Source organism: Sinohyriopsis cumingii, chromosome 17, assembly GCF_028554795.1.
Source record: "Sinohyriopsis cumingii isolate HCF-2022 chromosome 17, ASM2855479v2, whole genome shotgun sequence".
Lineage (NCBI taxonomy): Eukaryota > Metazoa > Mollusca > Bivalvia > Unionida > Unionidae > Sinohyriopsis > Sinohyriopsis cumingii.
In genome coordinates this window covers 47951389-47967688 of record NC_142977.1, presented here as the reverse complement: position 1 = coordinate 47967688, position 16300 = coordinate 47951389, and the positions used below count along the sequence as shown (strand labels likewise).

The window sequence follows — 16300 nt, the reverse complement described above, 5'->3', positions numbered from 1 at the left end:
TGACTGTATTATTGTCACTGTCATAGTTCCATAAACTTTAAATAACAACGGCTCACATTATTAGTTATTATCTTTGCCAAATTATGTTATCATGACCTGTACCTTCGATAATATTCTAATCAAGCAAGTGCATATTGGATTACCTCGGTTACTCAAAATGAACTTTAACCGTGATTTGAAATCATTAGCTACTGCCATATATAATATATAACCAGAAAATGAGTGAAAAAATACAGCCATTATTATGATAATACATGTTCATGCAAACTATACTAGAATTAGTTAATCCGCTAGTTACTCATATTTATAGATATCAAATTTAATTTCCCATTGTGTAGTAGCAATATTTCGTGAACAAGTGAACTTCCTGAAAATGAGACAATTGTACAATCATATTTATCCGGGAATGTTGTCATCGGAAGTTGTGCAAGTTGTGTTATTGATACACGAGAGATAAAAACTACCGGATGAGAGTATTCTCGGTCTATGCTAGATACAAATCATATTTTGTACTTAAGTATTACTGTTTCGACTTAATTAGTCATGGATATAAAATTAAATCCACTGTTTTTGACCTGTATGTTCTTGTTAAATGACAAATACAAATCACAGTCCAGACTTAACTAGTATTAGGGCGTAATATATTGCTGAATTATGTGATCGTGCTAATACCACTAAAGCGACTTTCAAACATGTGACCAAACTATTCAGCAGCCTGCTGGCATAAACGTATTTTAATTGTACAGAAGAACGGAGATCCTTGATCAAACATGGCTAATATTGACCAAATATGCAAAACCTTTTATAAAAGACCATTTACAAACCGCTAAATAAAACCTAACCAAACTTGTGGCATTAAGGTCGTTTAGTTTTGTTTTAGTAATAAGATGTGCCGGTATTGATGAGATGACGTGTATTGTGTTAAGCTGAAATTGAGAACAAGCTGGAGGCTCTACATGTCATATGATTTGGATACAATATTTTAGGTATCTTTTTATATATCAAAAGAATTTCATAATCATTAAAGTTTACATATATTAATGGAGTGATTTATGCACTGATTGGCTGGCCTTGTGGATGCACTAGAGGATTAATGTATGAAAATTATTTTTATCAAACTTGCTGTAATATCAACAAAATCTAGTTTGTATTCAAGAAAAACTGGTTTATGAGGCTTCATTTGAGGCACATTCTGAGCACACGAGATGTTGAATAGTTATTAGATTTTATACAAACTTGTTCCTTTGATTTAGATCAAAATAATATCTGATTAGTTCTTTAACCAGCGATTAATATACACATTTGTTGAAGTGATCTGTTCTGCTGATTTTGTTACCATTCTCCAGACTTTACATTTGAATACATTTTTATTGAACTTGCTGTGTGGCGTTATGTTAGCAGGAACTGAATGCGTATTGTAACCAGCCAAATTTATGCATCGTGATGCGTTGATCTTGTATCAGATAGATCTACCAGAAGCTTTTGAACACATTTTGATAAAATTTGATTTTGTTGAGAGCATAATTAATTCTTAATTAATTTTATGAATAGGAAAACCCTAATTGATATTAATAGATTGATATTACAATTTGAACCATAAAAATTCAAAATTTATTAAATCACTAGTAATATCCTGTGGTGACATGTGTCATGTATTTAACTGGACGCTTGTACTAATTACATAACAAATTCTTCCTTGATAATTATTAGTAGATAGTAACTTTCAACGTCATCATCAGAATCTTATGTGTAACCTATTTCCTTTACAAATTGTTTGTTCTTCCTTTAAACTTATTTTTGTTGGTATATACATCACATATGTTGCTACTAGAAAGCTTGTATAATTGAGATCTAAACGACAATAGAGCATCGGTCTCATTTTTGTGCATTTTTGGCCGGTTTTTTTAACATTATGTTTCACAACAAAATGTGACAAAGTCTGATAATAGAATCAATGCCATCGGGACGAGACATATTCCTGTCCCACATCAAATGACTAATTTCTTCTGACTTGGAATCGAATACGCACACAATCTGGGGGTCAATAAAAACCTAGTTTATTATATTGTTTAAATTTTGAACAAATTTAGAAACAATTTAAATATAAATCAAAGAACATTTTTCAGATGAATATTTCCTCGTGCATACACATCTCTATATTTTTATGAATATATTGTCTTAAAACAAGTAACAAGAAAGAACGAAAACCAACAAGTTTGTAAAATTGAAAATACGATATATTTCCCTACAATCAAATGTGAAATATCTACAAATAGCGTACAGTATGGTAAATGAAATCCTAAAGTCCTAAGTGTGCTATAAATTCCAAAGGTAGTCCAAATGAGTTACAATTATCCGAAAAGAGATAGTGGGGCTTCTAAAACTTATATCCCTTTCATTCTTAAAAGAAAAGAATGAATTCATTCCTCTTCGTGGAAGGGAATGTTTGTCATTCCTACATGATACTAACAACATCGCATGAAACAAATACAGCAACAGTTAAGTGTTATTGAGTTATTGGAGTTATTAAAACTTTCCTCCACTTGTTGATATCTTCTTCGAACCAACAACCAAACGGCACACGTTTGCCCAGGAAAGATGCCATGTCCCTTTTGTGATCAATTTTTGACTTTGAACATCAGTGCTACATTTAAAAATATGAGAATGAACTTGATGAAGACGTAAAGAATGATCAGGACAAGAACAATACTAAGCACGTGGATTTTTCTTTGGTTTTTTTTTTTTGTTTTTTTTACATTGAATGTACACAAGAGACCGTCATTCACATCCTGGACCTTAAATTCATGAACGAAAAGAACCGATTTACTACCCTTCTTGCAAACGAACCTTGGAAGTCCTACATGTATCAAATAACACCGCATGAAACAATTGAACAACTGAAAAGTGAATGAGATTTATTGATAGTATACTGCTATTGTTGATATCTGTATAACCAATAACCCAAAGACACACCTGGTCTAAGAAATAAAAGATGTCTTTTATGTGACCAAGTTGTCGAGTTTGATCAACCAGCACCAGAACAAACACAAACACGTGGATTTGAATGTACACAAGAGACATGCACACGCTTTCGTAATTATTGTGTTAATAAGAACTCATATTTTTCACTGTACAAACTGTAACAAGATTCACGAAGAACTAGCAAAAATCTTTCAAGGACAAACACATTGGCTGATTATTTCGGAAAAGATCTAAAGCCCAATCAAAGTTCACTCGAGGGAAGAGGACATTCAGTGTTACAGGGATTGTTGTCGATACGAAACGGGTATAGCTCATAATTTCATGGGTTACATCGGAAAAGTTCTTTTTAAACATTATTCAGAACAAGGAAACAAAGATCCAGCAGTCACCATCAACAAAGTCAAATTCATTTAAAGTTTGTCAGGTACGTATTAAGATTTCAATGATTCTTTAGCCATACCCTTAAGCATAATGTCTAAAACGTTTGGAATGACTAAAATGGTGAAAGTTGTTTGTGCATTTTTTCAAAACCGAATCTGTTACGACCCCAATGGTACAGTCATTGAACGACTAGCATTTTTTTTTTCTCTTGTTACAAAAATCACTTTTAAGACCCATTGATTGTAAAAGAGGAAATATTACCGATATGACGTAGACAGCGTTGCTGTGAACAATGTCGATTATTATTTCAGGATCACGGAGGAATCGAACGGAAAAATAAGCATCTACCATAACTAAAACGTACAAATCAAAATTAAATTCATGCCCGAAAATTAACTAGATAACATACCATTCAATCATATCTCTTGATTAACCCTCGAAACTCAACGTTTTGCTCTGGTTCTAAATATACACAACATGCTAGACAATGTGGAGGCAACACAATTTTAAGTCTTTATAGAACCATGGATTTATATTAAAAACAACAGATGGTGTACAAGTTCCACTAAATATTTATTTCACGGATGTCCGGATTGGTTTCCTCAACGACACCTGAAATGTCTTATGTCAGAGTTTGTAATGAATGAGTTGTACTAAGAAACAAAGACATTTGAGTCTAGAAAGTAATGAATACCATGTGATAGGTGTGTGCGACAACATTATCGATCAATGTTTCAAAACCGATTGAGAAATTAAGTGCATTGCAGAAAGTTATGCTGTGGTGGATATTGAACATTTGAAACATACTACAGTTTGGATGGAGGACGAACCAATGCAACACTATTGCCGTACGACGTGAACGAATCGCAAGGACAGGAAAATCATTACGCCTTAAGTGTTTCTATATCACTGGTTGACCCAGTATCAGATAGTCCCGGCTGGGGGAGCAATCCTGAAATGTTGAAATAACATAAAGATGTTGAAAAAATTCGTCATTATGAAGGCTTGACTTAATGTAGAGTATTGCCCGTCAAGAACTTGTACTACCTGTCATACCACACCAATACTAAGAAAAATTGATGTTTCATTTATACCATCTGTGCTGAGACATGCAAGAATGATAATTCTTTTTGCCACAAAATTTATGAATTCGCCTTTACAGAAATATGTACGAGTTTCGAATTGTTAATTGTTATCAACCATTTATACCAGCTTCAAAAAAGTGTAAAATATGTGTTAGGTTCCGGTCAAAGAACAATACAGAGAGAACAACGACGCACGTTCAGTAATATGCCCAGGATACGTCAACGAACTGCAAGAATTGAAAGAAGAAGCTTGTGGTTATCCTTCTTGATTTCACAAAGACAAGGGCAAATGCAAAGAACTGTACCGAACACAAAAAGGCATCACATTGAAACAGGTGGTAAAGAACAAAAGGAGACGACCGTTTTGGAAAAGTTATGTTGCATTAGTTGTGGGGAAAATTGGCACAAATAACGATATTACAGACAAAGGATCCAAGTCACTGCAAGAAGACAAGGGAATACTCATGAAACATATGGAAATATTCGGTGAAGGTTCAAAAAATTAGAATCAGAATGAATAAATAAATCTTTAGGTCATTTACGCTGTTTTTTTTCAAGCATCTAATGTATCTGTTTTTAATTGGGGATTACACGAGTAAAATATATTTGCTTGTATATCTTATAATTGTTTTTAAATATAGTTATATCGTACTTGATGAGACGTACATGAACACATTAGTATTGCCTACACAGATTGTCTACAAAGCAACTTTAAACTAACATAGAATTAAAAACGTCAAAAGATATATAAGTCAGGACCACAAGTACATTCCTCATGTTTAGCTGCTTTGAACGAAGGCAAAAAAGTACGTCTAATACAAAATGCATTCCATTTTATTGTTTACTTTTGGTTAAGACATCGAATGTCAAGAGCTGCTTTCTAGAATAGGATGTTATCCCACCCTCATGAACCATTTTACTTTACAGATTATCAAATACTGATAATAATTCCAACTGAAACTGTAAAACATGCCGTGCGAAATGTTTAACCAGATTATTTGAATTAACTTTGAACAATTAATATTAATATGTCCCACGTGATTAAATGTCTATATTGTTTTGAATATGTATACTCAGAATTTCACAAGCAGTACATCATACAGGATCTCATTGTACATCTAGGTTATATTAAAGGCACAAATTTGGTAGCGCATTTGAAATACCCGAGAATGTTATCTCCATAATGAATTTGCTTATGTATGGTAAAAAAAAAATTTTAATTTACAACTTTAACAGTACTGTGGCATTGACTGATCCCAAATTCTTCTGAATAATTCTCCTTAAAAATTATTAGCTGACACTCTTAAAAATACACCGGAATTGTTCGAACGGATCATGTGAAATAAGCTGGTACAATTGACCTTCATACGTGTATTATCCATGTCTCATGTGTATAAATTGTTATCCTTGTTTAGAAACTTTTGGAATTGGGATTTCACATTAGTTGATTGTATATGACCTATTTGTAGTTGATCAGTGAGGTACATATTTGCCTGCATGCACTTGAAATATTAAAATATATGTGTTTCCATCATAAATTAGCTTCCTGATGGTACTATATTTTTAATTATATGCATTGTCACTTAACTTACTTGTATACTGGTATCTGCTAATCTACATTGTCTTACACTTTGTGATAGCTAAAGTTGCCTTTTCAGTTATTTAGCTTGTATATGGTTGACAGTACAATGATAAACATACATATTGCAAACGCATATATTTTGCAAGTGAATAGTCATTTAAATACATGTAATTTAGTTCATATGTTTGAGTATCACTATGTCAAGCCTAATGTGTTCTGATGTTCCGGCGCCTTTAACGTCATTTTCAGATCTGTCTAACACATTTTCACTTATTTTAGGTACATCTTACTGATCTATCATATTAAGAAAACAGGTTATATATTTCCATGACTCGTCTGGATTTTGGAATAAGGTTGAATTTTATAAGCGTCAAGCTCTCCAACAGTCGGTTTGAGATACAATGGTCTCATTAACATATGTCCAATGTTCCAACCTAAGTCACCATAATTAGTTCACACTACTACTCTGTTATGTTTTACCTCAAAGACATGGCTTAGGTCTTCGTGAGAAGGTTCGGCACCAGTCACTCTCTTGATCTGTACTTTCTTATCACATTGCCACTCTTGTGGTTATTGACATTGAAACACAATGCACGTTTGCTATAAAACATTACTCTGATCCCATCAAAATAGGGCATTTGTGTGCACTATTACTTAAACCGACAAATTGCTGAATACTGGACACAGTAAATCTGGAACACAATTGTCATTATTTTTTCGTGTGTGCACTTATAAGCCTTGGAAAAGGCATATAACAACTTGCTACAAAAAAAAACTCCTGGACAAAATAGTATAAAATGCAGACCGGCTTGCTTTAAACATCATTCATAAGTCATCTTTTTGATGTCTAAAATGTGTACGTTTTTATGAAGGAATGTATGAGAATTTAACTTTACTTTGAACATTTTTTAAAATATACGTTCCGACTTAATATCCTATTTAAATTTAATTGATACGGCCGATGTATCTCAAACATAATTGAAGGGCGAAATGATCTTGTAATACATTTAAATTTTTATTGCATTAAAAATAAACCATTAATTTCTCAATGTTCGAAAATGAAATTTTAAAACGATCTAACAGTTTTGGGAATTAAGCCTAACATAATCCTAAAAGTTATATCACAAGTCCAAAGGTATTGCGTGTTCCGAACTGTTAATTCCAATCTTGATTGTGCTGATGTGCTAACAGTCTTGAATGCGCCGATATACCAATAGCCTTCCTATTGAACAATGATATATTCCAGAATGTCCTTTAATGAATTCTGAATAAAACCAAACTTGTGTTTGGTTCCAAAAGTCAATGAACACTTTGTAATTCCAACTAATAATTTAAATAAATAATTCCTCTCAAAATATAACTGAACACAACTTAAATCCATGCTACAAAAACTTTGGATAAAATAGGCATGGATCTGTTTTGTTGATCATAATCTTTATATAAGAACCTAGGATCGGAATGCAATGACGAGAATGTGTGTAAATTTCCCTTCAAATTCTTTAATACGTTCGTCTCCAGAAGTCTCTTAGCTCATAATCAATGATGAGTATTGAACTAAAATTCACGTAAATATCAATTTATAAACGCACAAACAATACCGAAATATGAGGTTAGTCAGGCACACACTAAAACTCTAAAACTTTTTGAGTAAATTTGATTATCAGCTGGAGCCTGAACTATTCTTTGTGCATGCAGATGGACCAAGAGAATTTCAATAATTAGGCTGATGGTTACATTGATACTTTTCTCATGTTTGTTCAAGCTCAAACAATGAATGTTGCATCCGCAAACATAAACAAACCAAACCCAATACAAAACAAGCAAGCAAACAAACACTTTACGAGTAGCATCCAATTAAAAGTTGACAGTCAAAGAGACAAAGATTTCACCAAATCTCCGATCCAAGGTACCTAGTGAAGAAAAACTTGAAGTTATTAAAATAAACGTTTATGAGATTCTAACTCACCAGCACACTGAAAATGACACGGATATTGAATCATGAGGTGATAATCTTCTTGCAGAATTAAAAATAATGCATCAGAAAATATATCAAGACAAGTGGCCAGTTAGGATTTATATAACGAGTTTGAAAACAATCTATGAACGGTTAATCATTTGGATTACTTCTCGATGGAGGTCTGGGGGGATTATCAAATACGAGCAATATCAGTGGCTCTTCTTAATAGGAAATTGGTACAAAGAAACATACAAAGGAAAAAGGACACCAATGAAAAAACGAATGCTCTATATAGTTTTCAGAAATATCACACCAGTCATTTGGTCAAGATTGCAGCATATAATAAGATAGATGGAAAATTAGTCTAGATAGTAACTGTGTAATGGCATACGTTTTGGTACGTTTACATTAATGTATGATAATCATGGATCTGAAAGTTGCAATAGCTCAACGTCTAGAGGAAAATATACTCTTCTATCGTTGTAGCTGCCTTTTATAGAGAGATAACACCTAAATGAGAACAGAATATATTCATTAAATAGACTGAAATAGGGAAATGCAATTGCTAGTGAAAATCAGATGTGATCGGTTTTGTGCCACTGTACATGGCAACTATATTGATCCGTCCAGTCCAGATGTTTTCAAGTCTACATTTTAGCCAAGTGTCAGATTATAACAAGATTTGATAACACTATCCTATGCTGAACAAACGCCTAACGCAATATATAGCTAACCCATTTATGACGATGTGAAAAGGGAAGGATTGTGCCGGAAAAACAAAGGAAAGATATCCAAACATACATGTTTTGCAAGAGTGAGATCTCAGATGCTATACAAATGCTCTTGAAATTGATGAAGCTGAAATAGTTGTCATTTACAATTACTCAGTTAACGATTGATTTTGCATGAAAGTACCAAGTGCTGATCTACAGGTATAAATGTATACATCATCAAAAATATATGGGTCATCCTCACATAAATCGGACGCAACAAAACATAATTATCAACGAACAAACGAAAGCATAATTAAAATGATAGCTAGTTCACAGGAGTAGAGATCAAATATTGATACACAGAGGAAGTCACCATGTAGGCTGATCCAACAGGAGATTCAAATGTTTCATAATAAGAGCAGAAGACAAACGATGCTTTTGTATTTAGTTCAGTTGATGTATTTATGAGAAGCAGACATGCTTTGTTGGTTAACAGGTGGAGCAGACAGAGTCTGAGCTAGTTTCCAAAGGCAAATAATAATTGAGTCCAAACGTTTTTACCCTACTGTATGTACGGAGACATTATTGTACAAAGATATCGGCAAGATAAACCTATTGAAAACGGGGAGCAAAGCTCATGACTGATAGTGATAGTAGGGGCTCATAGCCTCCACCAATATATACCACCACATGCCTACAATTTATATAAACCCATTCCCTCCAAGACAGTCAGAGCAAATAAAATAATAATAAACTTGTTAAAGAAAATGGGTATAGAAAACTAGTCAGCAAGAACAACAATTTAGTTGTTTATAACATAGACCAATGTATTATGTGTTGTTCCTACAAGTACAAAAGGACATTATAAAATATATTTTAGACGCTATAACGTAATGATATATGCACTTGGTAACGCAACCTTTTCCTATGAGATGGATACTAAGGGGTGAAGGGTCATGCAATGTTGAAACTTATCATATTCCACATGTACTCTCGTGCAAGAAAAATGAACAGCAAGGAAGTCGCTTACAACATTGATAGCTTTTTGTCATGCGCATTTCTATACTCAATTTAAAAATTAAAATAATATCCCATATTAAATAGAAATTTCTAAATTGTGGACATATAGAGATATAATTGACTTAATGTATGATCACATCGAAACTAAAAAGATTACAAAAATGTTCCTAGCGGAAACGTATGGTATATCATGTAAAGAAGGTGAATCCTTGTGGTTACGTTGACGTTTAGACATCTATCAGCACCGAACGCAAATAAACACTACTAAAACTGTGTATGAGGATAAAACATTTAACAGTAAACCAGTAAACGATATAAAGGATCCAAGTCGTGCAGAAAACACCACATCGCCTCTTTATGAACTGTAAATTTAATGCAAATGAATTAAATTAATTGCTTGTGGCCTCTGAGATAAAGAATGATAGACCAGAATGAATCAATGCCAGAACCCTGTCTAAAAAACACCAGGTCAATTTATGATGCTAAAAGACAGCGATGTTTATTATTCATATATAATGTCCATACCCTTTGTGCGAGGTGAAAACTTTCAACAAAAGAGTATTAGAACATATTCTGTCGTTTTGTTGTTTTATTAAGGTTCCTAATAAGGATTTACCAGGTATCGTTTGCTAAAGACACTTGCGAAAATTTAAAATTCCAATAATTTTACTTTAACTCTATTCTGTGATGAAAAAATCTGCTTTCTTCGAAGGCAGTGGAACAATTATTGCTATCAAGAAACGTGTTTCCTTTACAATCTTTATGCAAAATAAAAAATAAAGTTTTTTATAATACATTTGTCAAATATTTAACGACATACATTTAGAAAGTAAAGTTATCACCTTTTATAGTGCTGATATTTAAAGGTTTGAAAACCGTGTCGTGTCTTTGTATTGATAAAAATATTGAGGGAATCAAACATTTGTTTCAATGATTAGTTCAACGGATGCATTTGAAATTTCGGAAAGAAATATCAACGCTATAAATAGGAAAATGATTACAGTGATGGAAGATATTACAAGGCAGATATTGTCAATAGTTCCTGTTGAGAAGACAAAAACACTCGTTGTTTAGACCTTTCGTATATATAGAACAGTGCACTTGAGAATATATAAGCGACTTGATTCAGTTGTAGTCCATTTCCGTCAACTTAGGTGTTATATTCAATTGATACAAATATAGAACATATTCATGAGATAAAGTAACAATTAAATAAACCTCTTTCATCGTTTGTGTTGGTGTCTATAATCACAAAACCTTTATAGATATACAACACAATGAAAACCCTATTATATACATTGTAAAGCTGGTAAAGATCGACATAGTATGTATTGTCATGATCAAAAGAAAAATAATTTTACTCAACCAACGGAAGTTCCTTTTGCACGTTCTGAAACTCGTGTGCATGCATTATGAAAAAGACAAGATACTTCAGCCACCATGGTCTTTGTTTCTGAGGGTGTTTATTGTTTTGCTAAAATGTTATTTGTTTGCAAGGATGTATTTATTTGTTTGTTTGATACAAAGTACGTATATTTGCTTTTCTATAACAATGATTTTAGTGAACCTCGGTTATCTCCTTCTTCTACACAATAATCTTTGTAATATATTATATAAAGGATTCAAGTCGTGCAGAAAGAACCACATCGCCTCTTTCTGAGCAATAAATGTAATGACAATGATTTGAATTAAGTGCTTGTGGCCTCTGAGATAAAGCATGATAGACAACAATGAATCAAGGCCAGAACCCTGCCTCAAAAATACCAGTCAAACGGTCAATTTCTGATGCTAAAATACGGCGTTGTTTATTATTCATATATAATGTTCATATCCTTTGTGCGAGATGAAAATTGAATGTTTCAGAGATATTGCAAACGTTATTCGTTCAGCAAAAGGGTATTGGAACATATTCTGTCGTTTTCTTGTTTTATTAAGGTGTCTAATAAGGATCTACCAGGTATATTTTGCTAAAGTCATTTGAGAAAATTTACAATTTCAATAATTTTACTTTAACTCACCTGTAATGAAAATAAACAATTTTCTTCTTTTTCTAATGCAGTGGAACAATTATTGTTATCAAGAAAGACGTGTCCTTTACAAACGTATTGCAAAATATAACACAATACAGTTTTGTATAATACATTTATCAAATATTTATAGTGAAGATGGCATATTTTAAAGACTGAAATTTAAAGGTTTAAAACCGTGTCGTGATGAAAAGATTAAATTAACGGATGCATTTGAATATGCGGATAAAAAAAAAAAAAAAAAAAACATCAGCTCTATAAATAGGAAATTGATTAAGGTGATGGTGGATATTACCAAGCAGAAACTATTTTGAAAAGACAGAAACACTCGTTGTTTTGACCATTCGTGTATATAATACAATGAACTTGAGATAATAAAAGCGACCTGACTCAGTTGTAATCTACTTCCGTCAACTTGGTTGCTATTGTTGATTGATACAATTATAAAACATATTCAATAAATAGAGTAACAGTGAGATAAAAAAAATCCTCGTGCGTATTGATGTCAACTATCACAAAACCTTCATAGATATAAAAATCAATGACAATTTTAATATATACGCTATGTGTCATCTTCCTTGCCCCGTTTCATGTACGTGCATTATGCAAAAGAAAAGAGACTTCAGCCACCTTGGTTTCTGTTTCTGAGGATGTGTATTATTTTGATAAAATGTTATTTGTTTGGATAATATATTTATTTGTTTGTTTGGTACAAAGTGCGTATATTTGAATTTCTATAACAATATATATATATATATATATATATATATATATATATATATATATATATATATATATATATATATAGTTTACGAAAGTGTATTAGTAAACATTTTGAAATTCTTTAATACCTTTCATTGGTTTCATTGGTTTGTTTGAATTTATGGGTACCGATTGTGAAAATAAGTCATCGTCTGAAATTAGATGTGAGATTAATCATCTCTTTGTTTTAATCTTCTACCCATATTAAAGTTACTGTCATTGTCAGTTTGTGTGATTCCATCAAATATAATGCCTGCATGAACAAAATCCCAACATATACCCTAGCCCTTCTGTTTGTACCTGTGATGGTATGTTGGATTAAGAAATATAAGTTCCCTTCTTCCCATTGTGTATGCAGCGGTATATAGGATAGTAAGTCCAAGCATATGAACTATACCCATACCTTTATATGTTTCGTGGTGCGAATGATAGGAAATATCAGTATATGCAATAGCTCGTTTACATTTTAAGTGTCCCACCAATAATAAATTCCTATTTTACCAGAAACGCCACATATAAAAATATTACTCCTGTGCCTATAGTGTGTCCATACAGATCCTAATGCTAATCTATGAAGGTTTCTAAAATTAACTTCCCCTATCCTCATGAGCACCCAAATGAAAACGACGGTATAATGTTAAATTCTGCTTGTTCCAATTCCGATATTTTCATCCCCAAAGCGACCAATATAACTATTTTCATTGTCATAATCATGTCGATGAACACATATCCCTACTCTCCCTTGTCTTGTCCTCAAAACCAATACAAAAAATAAAATCATAATGAACTGTGGTGGAGTGGCTAGGCAGAGGGACATGCCATGGCAAATATTAGTTAAATATCTATAGTTCTTGTTCCATGCCCAAAAAGTACATAGATGTATATACTTTCATAATTTTATAGCGTGCACTAGAATTCTGACACCCTTGTACACAGATTCAGACAATTCATAAAACTTTTTCAAGGGTTCAAGTCTTTGTCTTGAACAATGTAAGAGTAGTTTCTCAACAAAGCCCATTTACTAGCTATTTACTTTATGTGTAATATATAAAGAAGAAATGTCCATTACCTACCAAGGCTCCATTCCCAAAAATGGATACAGCGTTTTGCACATCTTCACACCATCCCCAATCGAATGCCGATTTTATTCATGACATTACGGACGCAGGCAAGTCCAATTTTCATAATCACATAATCACCACTCTTTCTTCCAACAAACAGCGAGGATAAAACTCCAAATGTAAACAAAACGTATGCGATATTTAGAGAAACCAGGGCTGAGAACGTTTACTATATCAAACCGTGTCGAAGAACATCGGTCGCCATCAGCATTAAACACACCAGGAAAGTTAGTCAAAGACATTTTAACGCATGATATTCTGATGCTGTAGTGGACAAACTGGTCTATAGCATTCGTTCTCACACTTCTTTTGATTGCATTGACATTCTTGGAATGAAATGAAAGACGGTGGATCCGAATACACAATGAAGGTGATTGTCTTTGTCAAGAAGATAAAAAGGAAGAAACGTATATCATTCCACAAGGTATACTTTGATCTAGAAAAAAACTGTAATTTCAAGACAAATGTTAGATTTGTTTCAAGGTATGTACAATCAAGGCGTTTGTCTAAGATACCATATACTGGGATAGTCGGTAAATGCACGTTTTGTTAAATTATATCCATAGAGGCGTGGTATTATTTTGTCTCATTGACAAAGCAGCAGTCGAACTTAGGAAATACATTTATAATATACAAACATCTGAATGAGGATCAATTCTAAATTCCCCACCCATCCCCTTCAGACATGAACTAGCTATACAATTAACGCCACACTTTTCTTATAGCCCGCCTTCTTTCCCGAAGCCATGCGTTCATCCACTTGAATTTATCAAACGTATTTAAAAAGCAAGCGATACACTGAAAACTTTCTCCCATTTTCTCATGTAATAACTATATTAATCAATCTGAAATGAGAAAAATTATTTTTGTTTTAGATTATCATAAACAGAGCAATGACGAATTAGTAAAATTTGAATTTCTCTAATTATTATTTCCATCAGCCAATTGGAACAAACATGTGGCTCTAGAATACTTGTTATAGTGCTCACTATACGGGTAGTAAGAGTCAGTAATCAAATACTTTCATGGATATAACAGTACGCATTAATACAATCCGTAGGTAGGTTATAATTTATACCTTTCTAACTCGAAATTATTATTGCAACAAACAGCGTAGACACGTAACATGCAGTTGTGTGCGTATTTCACACGACGAGTAAGCTAAGAATGCAAATTAATATTCAGGTGAATCCCATTTAAACTATTGACAACAAACAATTGAGAAACATAAAGCTAATGAGATTAAATTGATTAATACATTCTGAGAAAAATATGTCATAAGATTCCAGAAATATTACGGCAAATTCTCATGTAAATATTGTACAACTTATAAAGACGTGAACTAAATTGTATAAGGTAATACACACTTCAGAAGGGACTTGTTGCCGGATGAATCGACGTTCCTTCCTCTTAATACAGGAAAAATTTAAGCGTCGGAATAATAGTATCAATTAATTATTGCATCCGTCTCCATATGTCAACTCCATGAATGCCTCTTGCAACCTTTGGAATGTATTTTTAACCCTCTGCTCCTTCAAGTGTATCTTTACGTCAAATGCAAGTAATCTTTTTCGCCCTGTTACCCGTCCTGTTATGATGTTCATATTGAAAAGTTCTTGTAACTTCTAAAATAGAATGGTTTATATCAATATCTGACTTTGTATTATGTAAAGATGGTATATTTTTGCATTTATCTTTGCTTTGTCTGCCTTTCATATTTTTAAGCAACTAAATCAAATCATCATAATAAGAACAACATAAACAATTAATAATAATAATAATAATAATAATAATAATAATAATAATAATAATAATAATAATAATAATTACAATAACCCGACTAATTGGAGCACCAGTTATATACCTCGTAAACTTGCAAAACTGTGGGTAGACGCTAGAAATAATATTAAAACCAGATTTGCAACTGAAAGGGTCTTCATATTATTATAATTATTATTGATGATGATGATGATGATGATGATGATGATGATGAGAAACCTCTGATTTGCCGCAAAATTCATTTCCGACCACAGATAAATTAATTTTACTTACCCTCTCCAGTCTGCATTCATTACAGAGAGTTGTAATAATGCCACAAATGAGACACAGAGAAAAAGCATAACACCTGCAATCATCCCCGTTAAATATCAATATATGGTTACGAAATTGTGTGTTCTCTGCTAATTTAAAGTTGTTCTGCAATAACAATGCGGAAAGGTAGACACATAAACTATCTATTCACTTGCTCTCTTTTTGGTGGTGAAATTTGTCAAAAGGAAGTTATTTGATTATTTCGATTTATGATTAATAATGATGTAATTATCTGGTACTGTAGACAGCAAATGTAATTTAGACTAACATTGTGTTGTTGAGTCATTGTAAGTTACAGACACAAGTGTAAGTAGTATAATGTTGTTGTTGTTGTTGTTGATGTTGTTGTGGGGTTTAACGCCATTTTTCAGCACACGATAGGCTATATATGGCGGCCAGTATTAATGGTGGAGGAAGAACCAGGGAAAACTCCGGAAAGAACCACCGACACATGAGTAGCAGTAGTATAATGTAATGCAAAGCAAAGTAGTACATTGATTACCGTCTAAATTCATTTTAGCACATATATAATTAAGAAGAGCGCAGACAAGGGATGGTTGTTGCATAATGCGAATGCAA

General features: G+C 32.8%; 1 protein-coding gene across 1 annotated transcript in view; it reads right to left on the bottom strand.

Moving 5' to 3' along the window:
- Positions 1–15820, bottom strand: part of LOC149778562 (uncharacterized) — a 58620-nt gene extending 42800 nt beyond the window's left edge. The window contains exon 1 of the mRNA XM_089938358.1: positions 15683–15820. Coding sequence (XP_089794484.1) covers positions 15683–15765 — 83 coding nt within the window. The 5' untranslated portion in view covers positions 15766–15820. The remainder of the gene's footprint in view (positions 1–15682) is intronic.
- Positions 15821–16300: the final 480 nt, after the last annotated feature.